Source organism: Pelecanus crispus, chromosome 2 (assembly GCF_030463565.1).
Source record: "Pelecanus crispus isolate bPelCri1 chromosome 2, bPelCri1.pri, whole genome shotgun sequence".
NCBI classification, from domain to species: Eukaryota; Metazoa; Chordata; class Aves; order Pelecaniformes; family Pelecanidae; genus Pelecanus; species Pelecanus crispus.
Genome location: NC_134644.1, coordinates 55,454,555 through 55,478,432, shown reverse-complemented (window position 1 = coordinate 55,478,432; position 23,878 = coordinate 55,454,555). Strand labels below are relative to the sequence as shown.

The 23,878-nt window shown below is 38.4% G+C and overlaps 1 protein-coding gene across 1 annotated transcript in view; it reads left to right on the top strand.

Moving 5' to 3' along the window:
* Positions 1 to 14,314, top strand: part of BBS9 (Bardet-Biedl syndrome 9) — a 315,124-nt gene extending 300,810 nt beyond the window's left edge. Inside the window, exon 23 of the mRNA XM_075705014.1 lies at positions 14,274 to 14,314. Coding sequence (XP_075561129.1) covers positions 14,274 to 14,314 — 41 coding nt within the window. The remainder of the gene's footprint in view (positions 1 to 14,273) is intronic.
* The last annotated feature ends 9,564 nt before the right edge of the window (positions 14,315 to 23,878 follow it).

Sequence of the window (23,878 nt, the reverse complement as noted above, 5' to 3'; positions counted from 1 at the left end):
ACTATGATTGCAATAAAAGGATAAGATTATTAAATGATGGCCTTGCAGTTGACTCATGGGTTGAAGAGGAGCTATTGAATTTCATTTCAAGAGAGAGATGAAAGAGACTGTGTTCTGTATGCAGTTCTGTCTTGGACCTAAAGTTACAATGCACAGGGCATTTGAGACGGCTTTAGCGTGAGCTGAGGTTAAATAAATAAACTGTGAAGTTAAGTGCAGTTATCAAATACTCGGTCAAACAAAAAGTAAGGCCGCCTTTTTCATGTAGTCTTGGCCTTCTTAGAGGTGCCAGAGGAGGAACTTCAGTATTAAGGGTGTTGAAAATAGCTAGTAAAGCAGAAGCCAATGCTAATAAACAGTTTTGGAAGTACTGTGAGTGGTTTAAGCATAGTCTGGATTATTGTTATTACTGTGTTAAATCACAGCAATCAAATGGCCAAGCATCACTTTGATTAAGTGGAATGGCCATCAATGAAAAACCTTCAGGCTGTATTGCAGACATAGGGATGGGTGTGGTCATGGTCAGCTCATCCAAACATTACTTTGGATGCTGTTGCAGATACAGAGCAGGTTGTTAGATGATATTTTCAGAATCTGGCAGATTTTAGTTTGGTTTGGATATTTTTAATGTACCTTGGCAGGCATACATATCCCTGCAGCCATACAGCAATCTGCATTAATGGCTGAACTAGCACCTACTGCTAAGGCAGAGTCAATCAGCAACAGGCTGCTGTTGACTCATGACTTCACTTGACTCATAATCCCACTGAGCTTTGCGGGCCACTTTTTGCTCCCACCCTAAAGCCCAATGCTAGTTCCTGTCATGATTTGAATACCCATTGATTAAGCAAGTAGATGATGTGCTTTGTGGATAAAATGAGCACATGCCTTTAAGGAAGATATGGCAGAGCCTCGTATTATTCCATCAGCTAATTAAAATTATTTATTCACATTTGCAAAAGTCTCTACTAATCATAGAATCATTTAGGTTGGAAAAGACCTTTAAGATCATCGAGTCCAACTGTAGAGCTCGATGTGTCAAAAGAGCCCAGTGGGTCATCAAGTCCAATTCAGAGCTTGGTATGTCAAAATGACACAGAAAAATCTCACAAAGATAAGTGATTTATTTCAAACTGTATTCAGGCCTTGTCATCCTCCTTAGGTACATCTGTCTCTCCTGGAAGAGCCTGTGGAAAAACAGGTGAGGCTTGAAATGTGCCAGATACAGGTATTGTCATGTGAAGGTGGCATCATATGCCAGATAAAGGGATTTCTAGATCAGATTTAAGAGAAAGAAAAAAGGAAGAGACATTTTGATCCTGGAATTTGGAAGGCAAAGAAGTATTAGAAGTATTTCTAGAAAGTAATTCAGAACAGTCTTGGATTGAATGGGAAGTGGTGTTGCAGCATCTCTGAAGACAGGTATCTCAATATGATCCAGCTTAGTTTTGCAAACAAGAAGTCATTTAACTTGTCATCCCATGCATGATGTGTGGTAGATATGAGAACAGCTCGTTCTTTTTGAAATGTGTAACTTGTTAAAAAGACTAGCTATCCTTTTCCAAGCTACTGGACAGCGACTCAGTCTGGTAATGCATATGGAATCCAGGCAAATACTATTTCTGACAGCACAATTTGAATTCTCCTGTGTGGGTGGAGAAGGTCTGGCCATGTTAAGTGTGAGCCAGCAGACTATTCCACCATACTTAAAGGAACTGGTCTGTCTTGAGCTACTTGGTAGTCCTTACTGCAGCCCATGAAATGAGATGCTAATACCTGGACCTATTTCAAAAGTGCTTCTGTTTTACTGCCTTCCAAAAGGCATGAGAGAAGGGTGGGTGCTACTTTAAATAGTGTGTTTGAAACTTCATTACACGTTCATTTTGCTGTTCATATGTTTTACTGTTTTCTTGTTCATCATCTGTAGTTTAAACTAATACTGGTAAAACTACAATTTGATCCTCTACTTTTCATCTTCACACTCCATTGAATGAGTGGTTTTCACGCTTTCACAATCATGTATTTCTGCTGGCCCATTTCCTGCAGGTGATCATATCTTTGCACCTTTAGCTGAAAATACTCTAAGGATGATGTTTATTTTCCTGTTTAATGTGGTTTCATAGGCTTCAGACCATGACTTCATGGATGACAGATTGGAAAACTCTTACACACCATTCCAAGGAAGGGTTAAAAGCAAAAATGATCTATACCTTAACTCACAGCTTCTTTCAAAACATCTTACATGTGATATATATTGCCTTTCTTCCAACAAAATCCCTGATTACAGTAACAAGACCTCTAAACTGCAAACGCACTGGGAGAGAAGCAATAGCATCCAGCTTGCTGCAAGATCCTAGCAGAGGCAGATAATGGGCAGGCACAGTGGGACTAAGTCTACATTTTGATAGATCTCCATCTACTGTTTTAGATTTCACTTCTGCTGCAACAGAATCTCTCTCAATAGCCTATCTCTCTTTACATTTTTTCCCAAATTATCACCTTGAGAGGCTCCAGTGGAGCTTTTGGAGCTCTAAGTGAACTCTGATGTAAAGCTCTCCTGCAGTGAGAGATCAGAAATGCCATGTGTAAAAGCAGAGACTCCTTTGAGAACACTTTGGAGACAGAAGAGCATCTATTTCCTAAGAAAGTTTTAAACAAAATTGTATTGAGTTAAATATAATACATGATTAGGTATTTCCTTGGGTGATGTCACCAGGTTATTTTTAGACTTAAAACCTCCCACAAAAACCCCATCCCAACATTACTTGCAAGTCATGTGCACAGTAAAATGCAAAAGATTTAAAAAACCCCACTCATTTCCTTTTTGCTACTAAATGAGCATTGTTCATTAGAATTTTATATTTCATTCAGAACATGAATGTAGATTTTTTTTTTTTTTAATTTTATTTTCTGTTTCACCACAGTTCTTCTACACCAGAGTTTCAGAGATCATTACCAAAATCGTGGAGGGAGAGGAAGAGAAAAGGAAAAAGTTATACACAAAACCACTGTCATGTTTCAAAGATTTTTCCAAAATCAATATTCTACCAAGGTTAAATTTGAAATAACGTTGAAATACATAAAGGCACTGATATCACCACTTTTGGAGTATAGGTTGAAATAATGTGTTACAGCATCAGAGAATTCTGGGGCATTATTTAGGAAAGCATTTAAGGCTATACTTAGATTCTTTGTCAAGACAGTGCTTGTGCATGTACCCAGCTTATATTGGTAACTTGAATACATACGTGGTGTGTTCAGTTCCACTGATCTCAATTGATCATATGCTTAAGTGATTGGAGACAGTTTTCTGAACTGGAGTTGGAACTGATTAAGTATCATGCATGAGTAGTTGGCCGCTCTCCAAACTAGTAAACCTGAGTCTTAAAGCTCTGTCCTGTAAGCTGTTAAGTAGGAGTAGATTTATGTTGCTGAGGACTTTCACTGACTTCAAGGTGGCTTGTAAAAACATGGATGCCCACCTTCTTGGGGAGGCATACATTATTGCTTACATAAATAAAGACAGGTAATGGTGGCCTAGATTCTGTCTTCAAGCGCAGGTTTGTGGACCTTGCAGGCATCCAGTATGGAAGAGCAACATTAAGTTGAATCAGAGTATAAAGAAGCCCATGAGGTTCCTCCATCAGGTGGGTTACCTTCAAGCATGACTGAACTGTATTTAGGCTGTCTTGGGTGGATGAAAGGTAGAGTAGAAATAAAGCAGCTCCAGAGACAGCTCTTTCTCCACTATATATGCACAACTGCAGAGGCTGGGAAACCTGACTTTCATACTTCAAGAGAGATTATTTGTTTGCATTAATTGATAATATTTAATCGATAATATTATGCTACTCATATCAGAATAGAAAATTAGTTAGCAGCTTAAAAAACATACAGTATAAAAATTAGGCTCTAATTCTGCAAGGATTTACATGTTTGAGACTTCCTGTAGGACTCCTGAAGTTCAGTGGAATTACTTATGCCTAAACCACAGCAAGTTTTCACAGTACCTGACCTTAAATCAAAGATCTTTTTTTTAACTATTTGTGGCATACCCTTTAAACTATGTCGGGATTTGACATTTTGTTTCTAAATATTCTCAGCCACTGATATTATTTAAACTTCTTCCAAACTTCGAAAAAACTGCAAAGTGATTGATAAATTGAAACACTGCACAACAAAGGATCTCCTTTTCACCATATTTTCAGTGTATTTTCTGGAAATTGTTTGCCTTATTAGATTCCCCGCTCCCCACCCCGATTTAGCATGTCTCTGCTTTCTTAGCTTTGTTCAGGCACTTACCTTATTAGTCAATGAGGAAATAATCTTAAAATTACGTGACCACCAGAATGAAATCCTTTGCTCTTCCTAGCATTGTGTCCAGTTCAGTAAGAAGCCTGTGATCTAGGACAGTTAGTTGTGTTGTGCTGTAATTAAACCAGCTTGTTTATATGACAAATTTATTTTGAGCAGTGTCCTTGTAGAAAACAGTAATTTGAACATAACCTGCATTTGTTGTGGGAATCCCATAGCACTGATGTCTCCTGAAAATTTGTAATACTGAATTGCCTGTCTATAAAAGTTGAGCACGTTTTCCCTAAAGTCACAGAAAATCATAGAAAGCTATATTGCTAACCTGCAGTCTGACTATACTTAGTTTTTATTGCTTCCTGACCCATGAGAAAATCCATAATACATTTAAAACTAATGCAGGCATGTTTGCTTCCACTACTCTTTTCTGGAGGTGCTGAAAGGCTCAGTCCTGTAAAGTGCTGCTCTCTCTCTGGTTCTGCTGATTTTGGTGTGAGGTTGGAGGGCACAGAACTTTCTAGTCATTGTTCAGAAATGCACAGATTTGGGCGTTAAGGAATTCGTAACTGGATCATCAAATCTGAGTGGCTTTACAATTTTTGTTGTGAGTACTGAAATTGCGATTATACCTACTAAGGTCAATATAAGCCTGGAAATATCTAGGGATGTAGCAGGGGGTAACTCTACTTCCATCTATATGAGACAAGACTGATGTCAGTGGAGAGGTCGTGAAAATAAGGAGCATTACATTACAGGTCTTTGGTATAGTTTAGACAGTTTAGAATACATACCAGATAAAAAATACGAACTGCTATTACATTACCCCTCTATCCCCCCAAAAATGTACTTTGCATTTGCAAAGATAAGGTTAGTAAATAAATTAAAAAACAAAACAAAACCAAAACAAAACAAAAAAGCCAAGCAGATACAGATTTTTGGTGAGCAATAGAAAGGAGTTATGTGCCCATTTAGAAGAAATTTCTTCTGTCACTTTAATACAGGCTCTTTATTTTGTTCTTTTGCTTTTAAGCCAACACTGAGACTTATCAAAAGATTACATTTGGAAAAAAACTCTTAGAGCATTTTTCTCATATACTGTAGCTTAACAGGAATGTATGAAATTCAAGATTGGAAAGTATTACACAAGTATTCTTTTTCATTTGTTTTTTTAAACACATTTTTCCTCAACCTGCCTCTCTACCAATGTCTTTTTCCCACAAGACTCCGAAGGAAAAATGACATCAAATGGTAAAATCCTGCTGTATGTTATTTCCAGAAGAATCCATGGAAATCTTGAATATGATTTTATCATTTGCACTGTAATGTTCCATTGTTAAAAGGAGCAGCATATTGAAGAGTATTCAGTTGCTGAATACTTGATTGTAAGCAAAAGTTTCTGTGAATATTACAAAACAGTTTGGAATTTGTAGCACCTCAGATCTGTTGTATGATAATAGGAGTTAGAAATGGAAAACTCCTGTCATATCAGCTTGACCATCTCCCTGACACCACCAGATTGTTGTCTTCATTGTGGTACTAATTTGCAAATGTCATAAGCCATGTGGCTTCCACCACTTCCCTTGGGAGAATATGTGGCTTTAGAGCAGCCTTGAATATTCCTTTCCTTGACTTCATCTTCTTGATCCTCTTTTATATCTCTTCCTTGCTCTAAATTCCTAACGTTGCTTTGTCTTTGGCTATTTTATTTCTCTCCCTCCTCTCTTTTGTGTTTTCCCCAAAATCACACAATTATTTACACTGTTCCTTTTGGAGTTTCTTCTGTTTTGTTGTAGCTTTCTGGTACTGAGGAGCCATGGGCTTATGTGTACCATAGGCTATAAAGAAAATGTTGGAGATCTCTACTGGAGAAACCGATGTTTATGTATTGAAGGTACAGCACAGGCCCTAAATGCAAGTCTATATCAGACTCAATATTCATAAAAAGGTGGGGGTTTTCCCCCTATAAACCTAATATGCTTTTTATTCTATGTTTTGCTGAAGCTGGTGTTGGATAAAGCCACCTATAATTTGCATCTATGTTTTGTAGCTAAATTTGTTGAAAGCTTCATTCTGACAATTATATCATGCATATTAAAAGGATAACTGCACTATTCTGACTTAAGGTACAGGTACACACTAACAAGAGTAGAGCTCTGTGAATAACTGGGGTTTTTTTAAGTTTCTGACTTGAAGCAAAAAAATTAGAAAATTTGTTATTTTGGAACAACCTTCCATGATTGATTCAGGTTTTTTTCTTTTTCTCCTCAAATGAAATATGACTTAGACTTCATACCTGCTAACTTTTTTTTTTTTCAAATTATATTTAAGGAAGTTAATTTGCAATACTTCAGTGTGAAATGAAAATTTGAAAGATTTTGAAAATAAAAAAAATGCTGTAATTATTTACCTTTTTTAGCCAAACTGATCTGACAAATTCAGAGGAAATTTGACTGATGGTTGGTTTGACCTGCATGTGCAATTTTCTAAGGAAAATCATCTCAGCTGAAAAGTTTGCTCAGTATTAGCTAAAGTTACATAGGTAGATGAGGAATGTTCGAAGTTATACTAACAGGGAGGTTGTAGGTCTTCAGATGTCAATTATGAGCTGCAGCCAACCTACAGGAGTAGAAATTGACTGTAATATGTATATCATATCCGTGAAGGATCTTGGATCTTCCTGCAGGCAGGCACTGGGTGGCTGTCTCCAGGAACAGGACTTAATGCCATTCATATGAAAATGGTGGAAAATCTTGCCCTAAAGCTAACCTACCCCTGGAGTTTGGCCGATCTGTCATGGTGATTGCCTGTCTGGGAAGATAAAGGATTTGTTAATAGTCAGCTGGCTGGTTGGTCTCTCTGTCTGGGAAGTCAACAGAACAGCACAACAAATCAAGCAGGCAAAAGACTGATTACTATGGCATTACTTCTCCCCAGGAAAAAGCGAAGAGTTACGTCTACACAAAAAAAACCACCTTTTTTAATATATTATCATCTGTCTAATCTGAATGTATGTGGCCCAAATCTTTTTTTTTTTTTTTTTTTCTCACAGCAAATTATTAAAGAGCCAGCATTTCTAAAAAGCTTAGTAGGGTTTTGAGTTGGGGTGAATGTGAAGATATAAGCATGGCAAAGACTAAATTGAAGCATTGACATTTTTGTGGCCATAATTAGGTAAGTTTCAGATTTGTATTGTCTGTTTTTGCCTTAGAAGCCACTGAATTAATTTACCACCCTAACAAAGGCTGATAGCTAATTAGAAAGTTTTAGGGATTTACTTCCTGGGAAGAAATACCTGTTCCAGCTGAAATGTATCATTTGTGACGGCTTCTTGTGATCATCTCTAAATGAAAACAACCATTTCTCAAAAAATTTGCAAGCTTTCCTAGAAAAATGTTCTGGATTTGATAGGTGATTGTGATAAGCCAGATATTTGGAGAAAATAGGCATTTTTCCTCCAAAGTTTTGTCTTCATTGAAATTACATTTCCCACAGTAATGATCAATGACTTCATTTCAGATAGGTAACTGCTTTTTAAGCAGCTTGTCTTCCTGCAAACATACTCAGTTTGCTCTGTAATAATTTTTGGATTTTTTTTTTCTTTTTTGGTTCCTGAATTGAGCTTAGAATACTGTTATTAGAGTGCTGCTTACAGAGGTCCACATTGCTTCAAACTAACCAGCATCCCATTCCTCTTGTTCTTCTTTCCTTGATATTTATAAATGTAAGCTAGATTCGATGTTTTGGCAGCTTCTTATTTCTTACAGAACGTGATTATTCCAGCAGTGTGTGTGTGTGGGGGTGCATGTATATATATATGTGTGACCAGGGTCATTAGAAGAAGCAGCTGTGCACCTTGGGAATATTTGGTCAAATTGTTCAAATTTGGTAATTTTATATTAGAAACATTTCATATGTCTTAGGCATTTTCTAAATATGAAGCAGAAGAAAGACCTAAAGAAAGCATAGAAATTTTGCAACATTACAAGTATAGGAGTCTGAACTCTACGATTTGCAGCTTGAGTGCTTGATAATCCTGGGAACTGTGAACTGGTGCACACCACCTTACCTTGCCCAAAACAGATGGGCAGTAATTCAATCTAATTGTTCATTCCTTGGGCCCATTGGTGGCAGCTCTAATGCTTTTTAGGTATTGGTGTTCTCAACAGAAAATTTAGTAGTAGGGATGTGTATGGGTATATGTGTGTGTGTGTGTGTACACCATATAACATAATGAAGGTTGAAGACAACAGTATTACACACAACAAGCACAGCATAAGTTATTAATTGTCAGGATAAAATTAATGATAGGGATATTTAGTTGCTGTACTTTGGAAAACAAAGAACCAAAACAAAGAAATTGCCTTGGAAGGGACACTGTATCTTTTCCTAACATGTCCCTTTTCACAGTTGGCCTGAGTTGCCACAAGCTGATGTCTGCAAAGTCTCCATTGAGGGCTACTCGGGGCACAAGAACTTTTTAAGGTGTTTAAAAGTTAATTAAAAAAAATAAAATATGTAGACACTTGATAAATGTTACCTTTGTTGTCATTACCTCCTTGTTAACTCCATTGTGATACACTGCTATTACATGTCACTATTAAGTCAGAATGACAAAAGGAAGATTTCTAGCAAGGTTTTTTAAGTTTTGTGGGAATAGGCCCTGCTATCTCCAAGGTAAGAGCTGCCCCTTCTACCCCTGCTATTTTGTGCCGGTTTAGAAACTTAACTATTGATAGCTTCATATAGGTTGGACTTATGCTAGTTGCAGTTAGAAGGGGGTATATTTAAGAGTGAGTGATGGAAACTGTTGTTTCATGTTATGCATCCTGTGATGTGTATGGTCCCTTAGGACAAAGAAAAGTTCACTGAATGAAGTCCTCGCTATCAGTCATGCTACTTCCTAAATGAAAAGCAAGTTTTATTTGATTTACACAATTCTTTAATGAATGAGTCAGTCCATGCTTCCCACTCACTCAGTTGCCATCACTCCCCGTTCATATACAAAACTCTGATCATTTTTAAATTATGTATGTAATGATCAGTGACTCACTGGCGACTTGGGAGGCAGTGGTAAGGCTCACTCTCAGTTCATTATTCCATAAAAAGTGATCTAGAATACTGATCAAGTCCAGTTTCATGCATTAAAGCAGTGTAGGAAAGTTTGTAGCTTGTGCATCATGATGATCAATCTTCTGCACCACATTAGAGTTGATGATTTTGCACTAATCCCTTTTGCACTGCAAGCTAAACTGTGTCAGTTTGCTTGGGATAAGCAAGATATTGTTACTTTCTTAAACTTTCTGAAAAACCCTTTGGATTGTGTCCATAAAATAAAGATTATATGCTAAGAAAAAGGAAGCGGTATGTATTTCCTCAAGCAGTTTATAATAATAATGAAAATTAATAGCAGTGAATAGATGGAGTTCTTAAAAAGATAATTATAATGATTTTCAGAAATGTGACTTGAAGGTGCTGGGAAAAATGTGTCATCTTTTGTTAACAAAAAAAGCAAAAAGCGTTATTAACTTTGGTCACTTGGAACATTTAGTTTTGGATCCAAAATTTTATGAAAAGCAGTTACTTTAAAGCTGTAGTTTGTTTTTAGGCTGTTTTATGTCAGGTCTGGAAATAGCAATACTAACCACCAGTCCATGAGATGGGGTGGTTTTTTCCTCTTTTTCTTTTAGGTGGGAATAGCTGAAGAAAGGGGTGCCTCCCTTCTGTGACTTAATCTGAACTCAAAATAACTTTTGTTGTCTTGTTATAACAGCCCTTTTTCTGAGTCACTGTATGAAAAAGAGACTGGGAAGTGTCGAATACTGTAGATCAAACACTTTAAAGCCAACTTTGACTTAGTTTTATGCATGCTTCAGAGTAGACTAATGTACAATAGTATCCAGGAAACTCAGCCAGTAATTCATGAGAGTCCAAAATGTTCTCCTTAGGATGAATCATAGCAGCATAAATGATAGGATTGGAGAAGATCCTTTAGGTCATCCAGTTCAAAGCCTGTGTATCTTCCTCTTCACTAATCCCCACTAGGATTTCATCTACCCTATCTTTGCAAACCTCTTATATCCTTGACTCAGCCACCTCCCTGGGTAGTTTCTTCCATTGCCTAATTGTTTAACCTGAACATCTTTAAACCTTACACCATCATACTTAGTGTGAACAATTTATGACTACAGAAAATGATCCTTTCTCCTCCCTTCTGCCATCATACTCAAATATCATCCCTCCCTTTAAATGTTGTTTGGTTTGGGTTTTTTTTTCCCTCTAGCTGCATGAGTAGTAATTCCAGGAAAGTTGGAATTTTTTTTAGCTGTATTTGGTGCTTCTGTCACTGTAACTGATTTTCTTTGAGCTTGCAGTTTTCAAGGCTCAAAAATACATTTTGATCTACAAATGAACTTTCTGTGACTCAATGGTATGTGTGCATTAAGTCTTGAAAACAAGAGGCAAATTTACAAGACTGAGGTATTCTGTGTCTTTGTTTATAGAAGCTGCTTTCATGAGGGTGCTAATGTGCTCTGATTGACAAATACACAAAACAAGTTGAAGGATTTAAGTCACTGAAGGTGGAATCTGTTTTTGACCTCAGATATACACAATCTCATGTTACTAATCAGGATATTAATTAAACATATACTTTAACTGTGTTTTGAAAACTTACCTCCAAAAATGCCTGGGGTTGCCTACTGCAGAGGAGTTAAAATTTATCATGATTATTTCCAAAAACAGCTTCCCAGTTCATAACTGTGTTGATAAATAGAGATATAAACCTTTTAATATACATTTGTCTAAGCGTGTGCTCAGACCAGTATTATTCTGATAGGATTTTTAGATGGTCTATAAAATGAAACATTGAGAACTTCATAATGGGGAATATGAAGATGGAAGGAAGCTTTTTGTCCTGATGAAATAAGGTAAAGGAGCCTTAATCTACAGAATTTTTAATTTTATACCCTGTATTTCTTAGGATCTGCCTAAGCTTGTCAGAATATACTAATGATAAACCTCTCTGATGTTAGTTGTCTTACCTACTATGATGTAGCATGTGCCAGTTAGATCAATGTGAAATTTATGTTGTTCTCCTAGATGACTAATAAATATTGCATGTTGAAAAAATACAGGCTAGAGGTGGGAAGGCTGATCATTGCAAGCCATGTTTTCATACTGCCTCCCATTTTGTAGTTGCACAATAAAAATAGCTGCAGTCTGTACGTGACCTGTCAGCTCACCTCTCCCACAGTTTACTCATGTGGTAGTTCTTTGATCCATGCAGAAGTATTCCAGGTTCCCTATAGCCATGTATAGTGCTGTCTGGCAAAGTTGTGTGAAACTGAGGTAAATCCTGCTATATTACTTGAGTTCTGCCAGCCCATAATTACAGTTAACGCATTAGGTTTAGTGGATCCACTGTGTTTGATGTGCTTGAAAGTAACCACTCACATTGCCCATTTTGGCATGGGAATTTGTAAAAAGAGACACAAGGGTTATTTGTAAGAAGTCTATGCCATGGAAATAACAGGTCTTGAAAGCAGTATCTTGGGCACTATTCTATGGGTCAAATAATTGTTTTTTGCATTACAATTTTATAATTACATTTTAATTTTTAACATGTTATGTTTTCAGCATCATAAAGGAAAAGATGCATTAGGATATTATAGCCTTTTCATGAAGATTCCCCCCGCGATACTTTTGTAAACCTCCCTTCCTTAATTTCTGTGCTATTATGCTTCTTAGATGTCCTCTAGCCAGTCTGCAAATGTATTGAGGTTGAGGGCACTGTGCAGTGGCAGTGTTACATGGCTTAAGCGTGCAACTTAGTGGGCAATGCTAATGCACAGATTAGTGCCTCTTGGTCTCTGGTAAATCTGTGGCTATTCTCTTCACGTACAAAGAGCTGACCATAATTATACCACCTTTTACTGTTTCTCATCCAAACTATGTGCATGTCCAGCTTTTGTAAGGGTGTGCAGAAACCAACTTCCTAATTCTTGCGAACTCTTTTCCTTAATTATGGTGGGAAAATAAGATACTCTACAGCATCTTTTTATGTAGTACAGAGCTGTAAACAGCTCCAGAGGTGATCTCAACAAAGCTATATAGTCAGGAACAATATTAACTGTGAGCTCTGCAGTGGCTTTTGTGGTCCTACACTGCAATGAGCTGCGTGGGGTATTTCAGTGCAAATGCATGTCTTTAACAGGTTTTTCCACTGTGCCACTTCTGCAGGGCTTTCCTCGGCAAGTATCTGTGTTAAAGATTGTTATTTCCATGATGTATTTCAAGTGGTATCTCCTTTTATCTTCTCTCAGCCTTGTTAATCTCTTAGTCCTACAGCAGTATTTCTTTCTCCTCTCCAGTATTTGTAGCTCCTCTTGGTTTCTTATAATCCACACATTTCATTATCATGCTACCTACCTCCTTCCCCTAGATCATTAATGAAACAAGATGGGACCTGCTGCTGGTCCCTTTGGCATCCCAGCATGTGCTATGTGGTAAGAGTTTTGAACAAAAGAACTAGCATTTGAGGGCTGACCTTTGTAAATCCAAGTCAGCCCTTAACATGGTATTTGTAATTGTCCTTTAAAAAAAAAAAAAAAAAAGTAGAAACTTCAGTAAGGGGAACTTCTTAGCCCCTTGGGGGCCTTGGGCTTCCAGCTGTTGCTGAAATTTTACTGCTTTAGTCTTTTGTATCTTGGCAATTTTATCCTTGATCTCCTGCTCTGTTAGCTTATGTGATGCCTTGCTTCAGTCTCAAGGCTTGAGATAAAATTTGCTTGGTTTAGTACCATCAGCCATGAAAACCACTGTAAATACTGAAATCCCCAAGCACCAAAAAATATTGATAGTGTAAAATAAAAACTGAAAAAGAAATCTAGATGGTTTTGTCCACGTGGGCTTGCACAGATCTAAATGAAAGCATATTCTTTTAAAATTATGTAGATTGTTGGTGCTACATCCTGTGTGAACATGTATGTGAAGGCAGTTTGGCTGACAGGCAACTGGTGGATTGGGTTTAGAAGACCTTGATGCTCAAATTTTATTCTGCTGACCTGCTGGATCATTCCACTTCACTGGGTGTGTGGGGATTTCAGCCTTCTCCAGAGGTGGCTTGTAAGGGAAAAAAAAAATTACATAAAAGCTGTGTGTTGTTTTTATTATTATTCGTATATCGTTTGGAGATGGTGCGAATTTGTTTTTGATTGCTGGGTTAAACAATCACTTCAAATTGAAGTCATGCAAGTATGTGCATATAGAAATTTGTGTGATAATCTGCTGTTCTTTTTCTCCCTAGATATTCCAAGCAACTTTTTATGAGTTTCTATCCCCTTTTCCAGTTCTGTCAGGTTCATTATTGCAAAGATGAATCCATCTTGGATCAGACATTAATCTCTTGCACTGATATTCAAAAATAGGAAATGCATACTTTCACGGTTTAAGACAGAAGTTACCTTCAATACAGGGGTTTTGCTATTTTCCCTTTGCCCAAAGTGTTAGTCTTATATTAAAAAAAAAAGTCCTTGTTAATGAGCTTATGGAGCCTAATTTTCTATTGTTTTGCAATTTGTATTGCCAGTTCTGCCTGAAAAAGGGGGCAGGCAAAATGCAAGCAGATTAGAGTAACTGTATCTCAGATCATATGCCCAGTTGTTCTCTGCCATTTTTTTCTGATGTAAAAGTAGTCCGTGATTTTATAACTCAGACTGTATCATCCATCATTTGCATAAAAGAGCTGATGTGATATTGCCCTTATTGCCTTAATTTTTTATATTTCCTAAACTTGTGAATGCTTGAATTTGCAAGTTATGCATTGTTATCCTAACTGTTTTGCATGTAATAGATTGTTTGCTCCAGCTATAACCAAGGCTTTTACAAACTGATGGAATCAACAATATAGTGCATGCAGTTACCAAGTACACTGAATTTCTAAGCATCTTCTTTCTCCTTTACAGGTTCGTCTGAGGATGCAGGAGAGGAGGCAGAAAAACCATGAAATCTGAAGACGACCCTCAGGAGGAATTTCTATCTAATGTCAAATGCATTTATAATGCAGCAGTACCAATCCATTTTACTCTGTACTGATTGCAGCTTCCGGAAGGAGAGGACTGTGCTAATTTATACAAAAAAAAGTTCCATTCTAACAATTGTGGTTGGATCTCCCTGCCAACTACTAGCATTCTTTCTGTGAGCGAAGTTTAAGCACTTACCCAACTGTGGTAGGAGTGTTGTGTTATGTTTTGCGATATATCAGCCCTTTCTAAGGATTCAGTTGATTGATCAAAGACTGTTTACACATAGTTAAAAGCAACCTTTGTTTCAGGATATGTTTTATCTTTTTTTTTTTTTAAAGATATTCTGAACTATACCTCCCTTTGAGATTATATTAACATTTGTTATATCACAGTTTTGACAAAAGATAACTATCTTGTTTCCTCCTGCACTAACATTCGCGATTCCAGACAGCTGAATTCACAACCAGAAGAAAAACTGGTAATCCATCAACTTTTTTTCCCCCTCATTGCTCATACAGATTCCTGCTCTCTAGAGATATAGAGTAAAATATGGTTCCTGGACATAAAGGGCAAACCCTTTTACCACAAAATATGTCACTATGAATGTAAATAAAGTTTACACTAAGTACGTTGAGCACAGCAACACATGGATCTTTTAACGGTTACCTGTGATTTCTGTTTTTCTTGTCAATCAGTCTCTTCTAGTTATGGGTAAGATTTTAAAAAATAACTAGCAATTTTTGAGTGCCTTAATTTTTATTAATCCAGGTGGAGGGTGTTTTGAGGGTTGAGTTTTTAGAAAGTGCTGAGTATTCGCTTTCTGAAAGTCAGGTCCATGCAAGGTGCCTGAAATGCAACACCCAACAACTGAGGTGACCTTTGAGAGGACCTTGGCCTAGGGTTTGGAAGCGTCACTCCTCAGAGAGAGTTGAGATACCAGTAAAAGATACTCGGAACTTGAAAATAACCAAGACCTGGGTCAAGTGGGTCAAGCTGGCATTTGAACAAGGCCTTTCCTGACTGTTGCTGATTCATACCAAAATATAAGTTGCAATCTTTTGGATGCCAGATACAAAAAGCGCTACTGGTCTCGGCTTAGTTTCTGGTGGATGCAATTGCATGAGCCATCTTCTGCATCCCACGCTCCTGTTGGTTTCCTCAACAGGGGTTCACTAACTCCTGTTCTAGCTGTAGAAGAGGTCCCTCCAACTCACTTTTGTGCTGTTTCAGCAGAGGTTGTAACAGTTGCTGTGGTCTGTGCTAGACTTGATCAGTGGATTAAAAGGAGACATTATTTTCCAGGATGTCTTGTCATCAACATTCATCATCTCCATACCTCTTTGCATCCACCGCCAAAACAAAAGCAGCTTTGAACCACTTGTGCATCTGCTGCTTAACCCTCTGGTCCTACTCTTGCTCAGTAAACATGATATAACCATGTTTCATGGAGCCTTTTTCAACATGTTAGCTATTAAATAGAGCTAAATGGCCAGGGAACTGGGTAAGGCTTCTGATACCTCTAGGACTGAAGTGGGCAGTGATTCCCAAAAGAAATGACTCTGTCCCCCAGGAGACCTCAGATATCTACAAGTTGTGGGGCCAGAAATCTTGCTTCTTTCCCAGGAAGGAAAAATCCTACCCCCTACCTCTTACAGAGTGATTCTGCTGGCTGTTTTCTTCACTCTGATCCCTCCCCCATGGTTTTTGTCAGGAGGGTGGTATCCAACCCATTGTCAAGGTACCCCTGCTGCGCTGCGAAAATTACACAATAAAATAATCTCCTGTAGTCTCTGTACACATCTCAATGACCAAAGGAAATCCATGGAGAACTAATCAATTACTGTTGCTATTAGGCTTAAACTTTAACTATAGATCTCAAATCTTCTTTTGTCCTCTTGTCAGTGACCACTAGGTAATCTAGAAAAATCAACCATAGTTACTACTGAAAGCCCGTACCAGAACGGTGTAGAATCCTGGACCAAAGAATTCTAAGCTATAGGCGTATAATATAGCTGGAAAGCACACTACTATGAGACTTTTGTGAAATATATTACTGTCATCATTACCATTATTGAATGTGATCCCAGTGCTCAGAGCTGCCTGGCTTCATTGGGAGTTTAGGGTAAACAACGAGTAGGCACTAAGGTAAATTGTATCATCCACTCTTACTTAATTTATTTTCTGTCATTTTAAGAAGTAAGGCTCAGAAGCACTCTTATTTGCTTTTTCTGCTCCATGCTTTGTAGGATGAGGTCTCATGAGAATAGTTTTACAGAAAAACATAGTGGTAATAAAGAGGGGAAAAAAAAAAGGTAGAACTGTCTATAGTAGTAATGTATGACCTCTTTGTATATTGCACTAAATTGTGGTATTTGATAGTATCATCAGGATTTAAAAGAGAAATACAGTTGTACTGAGTAAAAATTACTTAGTTCCCCCAATGCCAAGTAGTCCATCTAGTTCAGAGGAAGTCAGTCATTGAAATGTAGTCATTTACGCAGCAGGTGAAGAGGAAATACTGTAAAGTAATTCTTAGCAGTTCGCAAATGTAGTTTGAATTTTTAAGAAAGTTCTTTTTGGCTGGAAAAAAAACAGGCCAATTACAGGAAGTTTTGAAGTTAGAGAGTTGGCCAACTGAAAAATGTAAGGAAACATTGCTAGTTTGGGGGGACCAAATGTTTGGTTCTCATCAGTGATGTTTCTGAGGCCAAGACAGACATTGCTGGCCAATCAAACTATTCTGAATAGGATTTTAGAGTAATGCCTGATCAGCTGTTCTGGTCAGCTTAAATATGCAGCCTGTCTGCACGTTTAGCTATTTGAGGAGAATTTTATATATTTAGGTGGCTCACAGATAAAAATAATTTTAAATGATCATTTTATTGAAATCAATTTTGTATACATATGTTTAAAAGGAATTTTGTGACATTTTGAAAAACCACGCTGTGAGTCATGGCAACTTTATTATATTTGTGCTATCGCACTTTGAAATGCATTTTCTCAAATAAGTCTTATCGTAAAATAGATATGTTTTATTTCTGTTAAACAGGTAAATACTTCTAGAGTTTATTTTCTCGGTAGAGTTTCTTTTCTGAATGTTATTGTCCAAGTGCTTTTCTTTCATTTTGTTTTTGTGCTGTTGCAATTTAGAAAAACAGATTAAAACAATTACTACTCTGATGACCAAAATCTGGAGGTCTGGGCTCTGCTGATCTTTTGGGCTTTTGAACACAATGCTGAGTTCAAACTAGGACTGTGGTTTCCAGCCCCAGATTGATACTTCTGTCCAACTATTATTAAACTATGACACAGAAAACCAGCATTTCTTTACTTTCAAGGGGCTGGGTTTCACTTTATAATGTCTTGTCTTTTTCTCTTCTTCAGCATTTACTGTACAGCGAGCATTAGAGATAAGTTTCAATATTCTTATATTGCATATAAAGAGCAATTTCCTGCCATAAACTGAAAATTGCTGAGCAGAGATTGTATTTTTGTGTGAAATCCTTCCAGCATAAAAAAAATACAGGGTATGCATTATATTGAATAAGTATCTTTCCTTCATATCAGAATATCCTGTTTATAAATAATCTATTTAAAAAACTGCTGCAAAGGTGCTGTAAAATACGATGTGCTCCTGAAACCAAGCTTCTGTATCGCTTCTTTATTTGAAATGAGCTTTGTTTCCCATAGCCTTGTTTGTAGTTACCCCTTGACATCATGCTGCTTTATTCATTTACTCCCTTCTAGCATAAGGTTCTTCCAGTATTTATGTGATATCTTCATATGCTGTTTGCAGGTGACTTAGTTCCTTTGCAGCTCAAAGATAAAAGTTTGCGTAGTTTTTTGCTAGTTCATGAGCCTTGATCCTCTTGAAGGGACAGAATGCCCTCAGGTCCTGTTGAAACAACTGGGAGGCCGAGGCACTTGGTATTACAGGGCTGGGTTTATAATTAGCAAAAGTGACCCAACTAGAATAGATCTTTTGAATGCCTTGTTTCTGTGAGAATTTATTCTAATATTGTAGTAGACCAAGTTCAACACAAGTTTGATATTCATATAAAGACTGAAAGACATTGCTTATTTTAGAGTCTGAAACTCCTCCCTACTTGTCTGTCTTCTGTCTTGCAAATTCTTATAATGGCCAGTAGCATCAGGAATGATTATTTCTGTCCTTCTCCTTTGCAAGATAGCTAGCTGTTTGCTGTATAGAAGCTGCTAATTTGATAGTATCAAATATGAATATGCTTTATCCAGGAGACCAGCAGATCACAGCAGAGACACCTAGCACTCCTTTTAGCATTAGATGTATGGCAAGTGATTTGACTAATCATGGGATGGAAGCATAGCCCAGTAATTGATTTGACCTGGAGTTCTCAGACAATGTGTCCTGATTGCTGTATCTTTACATCTGCTATAGTAAGGAGTACAAATAAATGCACCATGCAAGCACATTTAAATATGTATAATTGTTATTTTAAAATACTGTGGTATTTTCCAAGAGTTTCATGTTGTTGAAAGCAGGAAAGGGAGTACAATGCCATTATATTTTCATAAGCCCTCATTGTAGGTTGACGTTTCCTTTGCATGCACTGTCATGTGCTTAGATTTACTATGTGTGTATGAGGCATCCGTGCTTGCAGATGAACCTGCTGTATTGAAGACTTCAGTATCCATCCGCATTTTTAAAATTAAAGGATTGAGCAAAATCATGTTTTTGTAGCAGGAAAAAAACTGCAAAAGTAACCAGGAGCCCTGGAAGAGATCCACACCCTCAGGCTACAGCAAGTGAATTGATATTAGCTCTAATGGGAGTATTTTCCATTTGATAGAGCATGAGCATATTGTATTATTCACTTGTTTGCTAGCACCACTTTAACACTACACTCTCAAAATAAAAAAATATTTCTTTTGGAAATTATTTTTGGCAAAACCAGTTAAGACTCCAGAGGAAAATGATAACAGTGTTTGATAAGATATTTTGATTCATCTTTATAAGCTGAATAGAGACTTGGAGTGCTTCCTAAGTGGGAATGATCATTGCAGATCATAGCTCACCCTCTACCACAGCTCTAGCTGGGTGCAGACTGACAGTGTATTTGGCTGCAGAAACAAGATAAAAGCTGTTCCGATTATGTAAGCTGTTGCCTGATCAGAAATCTTGTAGGGAGGTCAGTCATCCTGAGTCATTACTGTAACCTGATTAGAGGCCCAAATCTACTTTCATTGAATTTAACTGAGTATTTTGCCATTGATTTTTGACAGGAGAGCATCCATACTCTTCTACTGGAGGCTGCATTTCATAATAAGATGACACATAAGCGCTATTTAACTCCTAGCTAGATGATGTAATAAATTATGCGGGTTGCTCCAAAAGGTACTATTCCAAAATACAATATGCGTGAGGGTTAGCTAGTCAGTATTAATTAAATAGCAGCTGCATTCCACCCCAGAAGTGGTTGCTTCTCTGTAGAGAGTGATTGCTGCATGGGAAATAGGCCCTTGCAAAATAAAACCCCAGAGCATTTTATACATGTTACTTCAGCCACTTATGAGATGAAGTCACTCTCAGGATGATGTATAGCAGCTTTTCAACAACCAAAGCAGAACTATTAAATAGTTTAGGAAATCAAGCAATGAACAGCGTGGTCCCCTTCTGCTCCCCAACCAAGAGAGTGTGGGAGGGAAGTATTTCCAGGACACGTTCTATTAAGAAGAATGCACTTACTTAATTTGGCATTTGATCAACAGAAAGCTTGGCCCTCTATCTTTTAAAAAGTTGCCATGGTTTCTCCAAATTGTTGCTGTTGTTATTATTACTATTTCCTGAATTTCATGTACTACTCAAAAATTGGCACCTCCAGTCTCCTCGCATTATACTGAGACATTTTATCATTGTTAATGAATGTAGCATAGGTGCTATTCTTAGACAACCTTAGGAAACAACAAAGATTTTGATCCAAGGATGGCTTGGACCAGTCCTCCTTACTTTGCTAAATCTGGTGAGGCATATTGCAGAGTCTACAGTGTGTTTGGGAAATAAATGAGTTTTTATTGTATTGATTTTATTACTTTATTCATTTTAAAGGATAGACCAGTTTCACAGCATCTTGGAAGTGTTAGAAGAAGTGTTATGAAGAAGTCGGTCTTTAACAGATGATATTCCAATTCATTATGAAGCAAGCATTCAATAATTAATAGTTACTTTGAGTATCCACGGTATATTATAATCATGGTTGGATTCAATTACAAGAGACATAAAGGGGATTATTGTACTTTTTCTTCCCCTGATGGTATAATGAAGTGGAGGCAGTTAGGATCCCTAAATATTGAAGAACAGTCAAGGTGCTACATATATAACAGGAATTGCTTTTTCCAGCTGTCTGGATGTGTAGTGTCTTCCTTCTGCTTGAGCAATGAGCGTAACTGGTGAGAATACAGCTTGGTTAACATGGTGTGATTGCTTCTGATCTAGTAGAAACAAAGAGTTTCTCTTGGCAGCATATTTGAGTGCCATGTTCCAGCATTAACTAGATGTGTCATGGTGGTGCAACGAGTATCTTTCATCATGACACTGGACAGCTGCTTTGCAGACTTCAGGGTGCAAGTCCCAAAAGCAGTCAGGAGGTCAGTGACTGTGAGGAGAGTGTTGTGCCCATTGGGATTTGCCCCTTCTGGCAGTGACCAGGAGCCCTGGGAGGAGGAAGAGGAGACCCAGGGAGCTGGAAAGTTCACTTAACTCTCTGATTCCCAGCAGGATTGTGTCCTAAAGCTCCCGTGCCAGCTGCCACAGAGAAATGTGTTCTCCTGAGAAGAGGAATCCTGGCTCACCTGGGTAAGACTGTGCCCCCAGGATTAGTACCTTCAGGTGTTTGGTGGTCAGGCAGCAGGACTGGATGCAGTGATAACAACCAGCTTGACCTCAGTAAAAGCAGACTGAAAATGAATGTTTCTGTGACCAAACAGCCAAAGAAGAATATGGATAATATGTCTGGCCTTTCAGAATAGCTTATGGTTTATCTTTGCTGTGTCAGTTGTACCTCTCTAATCCTACACCGCTGAGATTCAAGAGGCAGAGAATCACAGGAAAGCAAGGTCCCAGCAGAAACGGATGATACTTCCTCACTGCAGGCAAGCAGGAATGGAGAAGGTAACGGGTGGTCTTCTATGGAAGTGCTACAGGTGAGGTTGGCAAAAAGAAGGTGGAAGAGAGTTGTGATGTGTAGGTGGTTATAGATTGTGGATGATACACACTTAGCGTATTAAGAATTTATTTTATTTTTCTATTTTTGTCTCTTTTTTAACAAAGTCATTCCACATTCAGCATTCATTAGCTCATCTCATGGAGAGAGGAGTCCTTCCTTTGCTTTTAATCCTTGTCGTCGTCCACACTTTTGTAGATATCAGTCACTCTTGCAATCACGTCATTCATTTATTTTCCTTTTTGCTGCTTTTTTCCTACCAGATCCCATTGACCATAAATTGATGATTTTGCCGAGCAGCCACTTTGTAGATGTGTTTTAAAATCCTGAAAGGAGGAAAATTTGCAGCAAAACGAGTGTTTTGGTTAAACCTTTGAAATACAATGTAGCTATTCTTCTCTGGGATGAATAACTTTGCTTTCAGCATCAGGAAAATAATGAATGGAAAACCAAATGTGCCCTAAAGAAGTTGAAGCTTTTTATAAAGGGCTACTGCCCAAGTATGTCATCCAGCGGAGGAAAGTTGGTAGCTGCATTGTTTTTTGTAGGACAGCTACCCAGACGGTGATGTGATACCTTCTATTGGGCTAACCAAAGTTAAAATTAGAACGTAGCAAATAAATCCCAATGAGTAACAGAGTTAGTACATTTAACCTTTCTTGCTTCTCGTTAAGATCAACTTTTTCAAACCTGGCCACTGATTTTTGGCTTCCAGTTTTACAGCATGCCGGGAGAGGACCTGATTGCTAAGCCTGGTGAGCTTCCCACCTTCAGCTTGACAATTTTGATGGCACAAAAACTATTAGGCACAAAAATACAGTTTGGTCCTACTTGTTCAGACCTATTGCACTGGCCAGAAAGGCAATTTCTACAAATGCTCTTCCACCCCTCTGTCATTGGAGACATCCAGTACACAAATCTGAATCCTGAGTGTTTAGCCAAGTTAGGCTTCTTAGGTCTCAAACCAGTGGGCATGTCCGTCCCTCTGTGGCTAAGCTAGGAAGGGAGTTCAGGCATTTACCTGTATGTTTGTTTATTTGGGTTGCTGTAGTAGAGCTGGGGGAGGCTTTGTGGTAATATACATGGAAACCCGCATGCACTGTGACTTTTTGTATGAAGGTTGTCACCAAATCATTTCCACGTTGACTTCTGATTTGAAACTCATTCTTCTCTCTCTCTGGTCATTGTCCTCACTACTGTAAATTTTTATTCACCAAGTTTAAAGACAAATTATTCTTCTTCTGTATCACTTCTACCCCTGTTGATAGCTACCTCTCCTTCAAAAGCAGCCGCGCAGTACTGCAAGTGAAGGGAGCGGCACAACAGAGATAAGCAGATCAAACCACCTGTAAATAGCAAAGTTGTATAACTCTCTCTGATTCAGCATGCAGTGGGTGTGGCGGAGCAGTTTCCAAAATGGTAAATTTAGTAGGGTGGTCAGAGGACATATTTGGTCAGGGGAAAAAAACAGCCAGAGGGTATAAGCAAGAGCAGCACCCTTCTCCTTGATTTCTCGTGCCTACTTCATCGTTACTCGGGGCTAGACGGTTAGTCACGTGGCTCCTGTGGGGAGAAGATTGTGAGTTTGAGTCTCACCTAGGACAAACCAAAACTGGGGTAGCCAAGGCTCTGAGAATGTGCTTGGGCAGCCCCAGAGCCATGCACTCGCCCTTCTCCCCCTCTCCCCACGCATGCACAGGCTCCTCTGTGCTCCTGAACAGGGCAGAAGCGGGGGTGCTGAGTTTTATTTCTCAAGGGTAAATCTCCTGCTCCAGCACACGACTCCAGCAGAGGCTGCGTCTGCGGTCAGGCTGTGCCAGCATCCCCCAAGACTTGCCACGGATTCCCCCAGCTCCGTGCCTCCACCTGGCTCAAATCAGAGCTGTCATCTGCCTCCCCTTTATATGTTTTCCACCACCATCAGGTGGTGCTTAGAAAATACTCATAAGCCAGTATAATAGTTTTTTTGCCTCTCCCTACAGGCTCCCATCTCTCTCTCTTCACTGTGTGCCCACGGGGATATTTTGGGGTTGATGTACCACACGGTCTCTGTTAGGCTTGGCTCAGTCCCTGTCCTTTCCCTCGCTAAGGCCTGCATTATCAAAACTAACTGATAATTTGGATTGTGCTCATTTTTTTAGATACACCAATTAAACTCAAGGCTTGTGGCTCAGTCTGGGAACCCAGAAAGTAAGACTCCAGATATGGAGAATTTGTTTGCGGGTGAATAGAGCTATTGTTTGGTTGCTCCCGTGCTCATACCTTTGCAATCTGGCTGGATTTTGCTAGCTTTGAAAAAATACTTTGCATTGCACCTCTTCTAGGAGAAAACAAAGTACAGCTTTC